This window comes from Henckelia pumila, chromosome 2 (genome assembly GCF_033568475.1).
Source record: "Henckelia pumila isolate YLH828 chromosome 2, ASM3356847v2, whole genome shotgun sequence".
Taxonomy (NCBI): Eukaryota; Viridiplantae; Streptophyta; class Magnoliopsida; order Lamiales; family Gesneriaceae; genus Henckelia; species Henckelia pumila.
This window is the reverse complement of record NC_133121.1, coordinates 176,673,610-176,679,873: the sequence shown is the minus strand read 5'-3', so window position 1 is coordinate 176,679,873 and position 6,264 is coordinate 176,673,610. Positions and strand designations below refer to the sequence as shown.

Sequence of the window (6,264 nt, the reverse complement as noted above, 5' to 3'; positions counted from 1 at the left end):
AAGATCTCAACCAGCCTTGTTCCTGCTGGAATTCGAAGCACACAGCAACCATTCAAAAGCTCAGAAATTCTGCTCGGTCTCGATCTTCAAAGTGCCCAGAAAACTCGGAAAAAGTCGGCATCGTTTCGAAGTAAACTTTCTATCCATTTTTGAAGATATTTCTGTCCATTTCGAGAGCAAGTTTCTCCTCGTTCCTGAAGCCTTCGAATCTGTCCAGGTTCAAGCAATCATCTACCGCAACCAAATCTAGAAAGTTGTTCAAGATCAAGCCAAGAAGCAGCGCCGAAGTCGAGCGAGGAGTTGCATTTTGTCCAAAAAAATCGAGCAGCTTAATTCCCTTGAAACCGAGCAGATTTTTGTCGTGAATATAGTTCAAGTTTTTGCTCCATTCGAGGATCTTCAACAACGTTTACTCCTACACGATTTTCTTAAAAATCGAATACTGTAAGTGGGTTTCTACCTTTCTTTTGTGTAATATAAATTTCTACACTATTTATTTTTGTGTGTGAGTTAAGTTTTATAAAATAAATAATTATGCTTTTGAAAATTCGATCGACATACGTATATTCGTTCCACTAATTACAACTTGGAATCTAGATTCTCTTTACAAGGACATTGATGCGTTATCCAGTGTTTTGCCCATGTCCAGCTATACATCGCCTACCTGATAGATATATAAGCATACACAAATTTGCTTCCCATTTCCAAAAAACAAAAAACAAAAACAAAAACAAAAACAAAAACAAAACAAAAAAAAACTATAATTGAGATAGTGTTTGCAAAGCTTTTTTTAAAAAATTATCATAAACTTTTCTTTACAAAATTTTCGAAGCTTAAAGAAAAGTTCATATAATCACTTTTTTTATATGAACGTTTCATAAAAAAATTTGGAGTTACCTTAATATTGGAACTTATATAGAAGTATTTGCTAATGGCATATTTAAGTTTTCTTCACCAATTTATCTTCTGGTACACTCAGCGTTTTCAAATATATTTACTATAATCATAATACAATATAATACATTTCAAAATTTTTTAGAGGCCAAATATACAAGCAATATTTCCCCAGTAGTTGCAAACCTCGGGAGAAGTCGAAATCAGAATCAAACAGAACCTGAATGTAATGAAGATATAATTTGGAAAAAAAAAAAAAATAGGACATTCAATTCAAATATTTAAAAGCGATCCACCCCAGTCTAAGATGTTTGTTTGTATAACTCACCCTGTGTAGCATAGACAACACAAACCGTAAATACCAAAACTATCCTATCATATTGACAAGTGAAACATCGCATCCTGGTTAATAACTATGTAGCAAAGATTAAGAATAAAAGAATCAGTCAGAGGGAGGATCTTTGTTCCAAGACAAGTATGCTGGATCCCCTAAAGGCCTGCAAAGATCACCAAAGTTTATATAATTAGCTAAATTTCGTTTACCCAAACTCTTAAATTTAACTGAATCTGCACAATAATTAGACACCTTGGCCTGAGGAGATACACGAGGATGAAAGCTACAGCAAGAACCAGGCAAATCCCACCAACTGCGATGTAAATTTGGCCCAAGAAATCGTTCTTTCCGCCGATCCAAGTTGTTGTGGATATCACTAGATTCTTTTTCCCGTCGAAAGAATAGGTGTTGTAGTTGTTTTGTATCACTACTGTCAACTTGGCATTGGCTTCAAGATCAGTCTCGATCCTCCCGTAGAGTTTCCGAAAATTGGGCAGTGCTGCGGTCCGCATCCAAACAAGAAGATCTTCTTGCTCACTCAACTGCAGATAAGAAAGGAAGAGGATCAAATGTGAGTTAAGCATGAGGGATTGTAGGAAGAGGTAAGGGGGGCAATCTTTTCTCTTCATGTTGAAATGTTGTGTTTTAACTTTTATCAAATCAATTGAGTTGCCCCCTTCATCCCCACTCTCTACTGAATCACTGGATTCGCCAACAAATAAGAGGTGAAGTTGGACTAACGGGTATGCTCTCGTTGAGTTTCGCACCCCCAACAAGGCCTCGAGTTTGGAAGTTTTTCGGATATACGTTGGATCCGAATTTATGGGTTCTGTCGCTTCTCCATGCGATGTCTTTCTTGTTGATTGGTATGGTGTTCCCATTTATTGAAATGGTGTATGTGTCGTTGAATAAACTCCATGCGACTAGACCACAAGGGACGATGGGCTTGCGATCATCGTTGAAAGCCTCTGGCTCACATGTCTTTGTCTTTTGCTCATATTCTGGGCTCTTGTACTGCTCATCACTTCTACTTTTTACATATCTGCATCAAGAATAGGACATTCAACTCAAAAGGAGAGTTATAATAGTTATAAGAAATGAAACAGATGATTTTTACGAACCGGCGATGGTTCTGATAGAAATCATCCAGCTGATAGTACACAAAAATTGGCTGCTTCATCTTCTTTGGAACCTTGAGGCACAATCGACGATTCACGCGTTGAATAACAGAAACAAAAAGGGATTAAAAAGGCTATCAAATCACAAAAATGAGGCTCACAGTTAAGGTCCTGGTACAGGTTTTGTTCGTTCTGTCATCCTGGATATAACCAATTCTCTCAAAATGTGCAGCTTCAATATCATTGGCATTTGATGAAATGCAAACCTCATCGTATCGGTCTAAAATTTCGACGACCTACGAACATGTTAGACAAACAAATAGTTCAGCTACATCCATCAAGTAATCTGAAGATTGCCACAGAGTCAGGATGGCTGTATAACGAAAAACGTTTGAAAACTTTATGCCCAAGTACTTTTGGAAAAAAATCCAATCTCATCACCAAAATCTATTGAATCACCGCGCGAGCTGATTCATACTACAATAATCTTCACCATTCTACATAACAACAGAGACCAACATAAAATGTATACATGACTTTCCCATTTATCATACGCATTATATCGGTAAGCAAACTAACATGAATCCGAAAACGGGCTCGACTCTACCTTGACTAAATTTAAGACTAAACTACTGTAGATTATGATTGAACCAGAGGAACAGTTTCATCTCAAAAACTAAGTTGAATTCAAATTGCTGGTTCCGCCCCTACTCAATATTAAATCGGAGCAGTCAATCAAAATATGATATAAATAGAACATTTACGGCTTCCGATGCAGACAAGGAGGAGAGGCCGATTGGAATAAAGGTAATGCCAATGAAGATGAAAGTTGATATAACCTGAATAGAATCAAAAGATACAACATTTAGCTAATTAAATCAAGAATTTCACTGGAAATGCATAAGAACATAATAAACTTCTACACACACTAAAATCCTTACCAATCCTGGGGTTAGAATTGGCTTGCATGCAGGAAGTTCTTGCTGGGTAAACCTAGAATCTGAAAAATTTCGGAATTTTTAAAAGAAAAATCGCAAGATAAAATCAAGGGAAAAAATAAATAAACACATTATCAAAATCCCACATAAAATACGAAGCAAAGACTCTAAATTTCATTCGGAAAAATGACAACGGATATCCGTACATCTGGGTTTCTTGGATTTCTTGGAAGATGATTGGGAGGCTCCATCTCCAGAGCTCATCGCGCAGATTGTGAACAAACAGAGATCACCCTTTTATTTATTTAACAATCGGTTACAAAAACCGGCATAATTCTTATAAATTGTGTGATTTCGGAAAGAGAAAAGGGAAATTTCCAGCATCTGATTGCATGGATTACGCTTCAAAGTTTCCTTTATCCGTTTCGTTTCGTTTCCTTTTTTTCTATTTTTCAATGAGATATTTTTGAAATTAAATCTGAAAATAAAAGGTGGTTGGAGAATGAAACGCGGGTGATAACTGAAAATCTGAAAATATTCTTTCAAAAAAAATAAAGAGAATAAAATCTAAAAATTTATTAATTTATTAATCAGTGTATGTTAAGTGATATTGTGATTCAATGGTGGGAATTTTTTGGCAATATTATTTAATTTATTTATTTTATGTTACGGTCTTTTATTTATTTTTGGAACATATATATATATATATATAGAATGTCATATAATTATTTATGTACATTGTTTTAGATAAATAACAATATTATATATATAAAAATACATAAATATCAGTAAATATATAAAGAGAACACAAAACTTTTGTGAGAAGATATCATAAGGCAATTTTATAAGATGAATGTCTTATTTGGACAACTAGGAAAAAGTATTGCTTAAAAAAATTCATGTCATGAGTTAATTTTGTGAGACGGATCTCGTATTTAGGTTTTATGATAAAAGTATTATTTTTTTTTATTATAAATATAGATAGAGTTGATCTGTTTCAAAGATAAAAATATGTGAGACCCTCTCTCACGATATATATTCTTCACTACAAAAAAATTCCGAACTTTGCCACGGTTTATTTAAACCGTGGCAAACTTTGCCACGATTTTTTTAAACCGTGACAAGTTTCAACGGTTAAAGAAAACCGTGGTAATTTGTAACGGTTAAATAAACTGTGGCAATAGAATTTCCACGGTTAACTTCAAACGTCGCAATTTGCCACGGTTAAACTTTTGTAGCAATTTACCACGGTTATATCAAACCGTGAAAAAAGTATTGTTACGGCTTACCATAACTGTAAGGCCCAAAAATATTAAGTTCTTAATTACGGGATTTAAGATTTAAATTCCGAATAAAAGAAAAAAGATGAATTTAAGAATTTATGAAAATTAGAGATTTCAATTTCGGGTAAGAAATATTTAATTTGAGGATTTTCGGATTTTAAGATTTTAATATCCGGAATTCTTAAATTAAAAGATGAAACATATTTGAATTGATATTTATAGAATTTAAGATGTGAATTCCAAGATGATAAATATCAAGGATTTAATTTGAGGATGAAATCCGAGCAAGAACCCATTTGCAAATATTGACCAGTTCAAGGACTAAAATGCGATAAGGTCCAAAATGATTTAATTTTAATCCGAGAATATTTAATTTGAGAATATTTAGAGTTTAGAATTGAATTCTAATATTCTTAAATTATTTAGGATTGAAATTGAATTACATCGCTTGTCCGGGGACTGAATTGCAATTAAGCCAAAGTTCAGGGACTAAACTGCAAATAGGCCAATATATATCCAAAATTCACATATTTCCTAGCCTTTCACGTGTGAATCAGAAAGGAATCAGAAAGTGGCCGAGAGAAAGAGAGAAGGGTTCCAAAGCCAATTTTTGTCCCTTCAAGTCCCGATTAAAATCAATCCGCCCGGTAGAATTTTCGATTGAACATATATTTGAGATCACAGCTCCGAGTGATACGTTTTGACGTAAGTTTTGTGAAGTTCTACCATGTTTGAATTTTAAGTTGTTGTTAGAATTAAGATTTGATTGTATAAACATGTTCTAGCATATACGACGATAGTATATCTAAGACGGATCGTGAAAAGATCGTCGTTTGAACATGTTTCCGATTTTTGAAAGACTTGTTGAAATTCTGAAATTATGGGGCTGCATATTTCGAATTTTAGCTGTAGAATTGGTGATGATATGAGATTGATATGATTATCATATTGATGTTTATGCTTTTGGAAAGACTGAAATCGTATCGTTATGCCGCCGGTTCAAGATTTTGAATTGTTATGCATTCTCAATGTCTAGAGCTCATCTTCAAGTTATTGTGGATGAATTGAATATGTGATTATGTTGAGAATGAAGATATAATGATATTTGAATCGAAAAGATTTATCGGACTCGAATAGTTACGACGTCGGTTTGAATTCTGATTGTAGTAGCACGATTTGAATTGTATAAGCTTTAAAGAAACATCGATTCAGATTGGAAATTGATGTTTAGATATGTTATAATCTATTTCAGATTTGAATTGAAGATTATTGAAGTTGAATCGATGAGTTTGAGTTCGAATGACTTGAAGTGTTTGAAGTTGAATCAAAAATACCTTCAAGTAGCACTGATTGAAATGAGCAGATTTTGATGACTGATTTGGCTAGCATTGAGATGATCAGCATTGGAAACAGATTCAAGAGATTTGAATCGCGATGAAAGGTATGAATCGACATTATTCCTGCCAGGTAGAACAACTCGAGAACGTGGTGGTTTTCGAGTTATCCTGAAATCACATACTTAGTTGTTTAGTGCTTTTATATGATTTATATGAGTTTTGATGCTTTGTTTGATTATGTGATTATATGTTCAAGTTGTTTTACAGTTTTTAATGCATACAACTTATGTTGCATTCATCTTGAACTCCAGCCTGTAAAGCATAAGGGCAGATTAGCCTAGAGTGCGAAATGACGTTTGG

The 6,264-nt window shown here is 34.0% G+C and overlaps 1 protein-coding gene across 1 annotated transcript; it reads right to left on the bottom strand.

Moving 5' to 3' along the window:
* Nucleotides 1–1,160: 1,160 nt before the first annotated feature.
* On the bottom strand, nucleotides 1,161–3,722 carry LOC140880948 (ALA-interacting subunit 3-like). The gene is made up of 8 exons (XM_073285853.1): nucleotides 3,491–3,722; nucleotides 3,288–3,346; nucleotides 3,111–3,185; nucleotides 2,508–2,642; nucleotides 2,350–2,420; nucleotides 1,970–2,270; nucleotides 1,481–1,770; nucleotides 1,161–1,391 (listed from the first exon to the last, which is right to left on the bottom strand). Exons 1-8 carry the CDS (start codon nucleotides 3,546–3,548, stop codon nucleotides 1,337–1,339), a joined length of 1,044 nt encoding a protein of 347 aa, XP_073141954.1. The 5' UTR covers nucleotides 3,549–3,722; the 3' UTR covers nucleotides 1,161–1,336.
* Between the last annotated feature and the right edge of the window lie 2,542 nt (nucleotides 3,723–6,264).

Coding starts and splice junctions, on each gene's coding strand:
- LOC140880948 (XM_073285853.1), bottom strand. CDS start 3,548: ATGAGCTCTGGAGATGGAGCCTCCCAATCATCTTCCAAGAAATCCAAG. Junction 3,347..3,490: donor GAAATCCAAGAAACCCAGAT/GTACGGATATCC, acceptor GAAATTTTTCAG/ATTCTAGGTTTACCCAGCAA. Junction 3,186..3,287: donor CAATTCTAACCCCAGGATTG/GTAAGGATTTTA, acceptor GATTCTATTCAG/GTTATATCAACTTTCATCTT.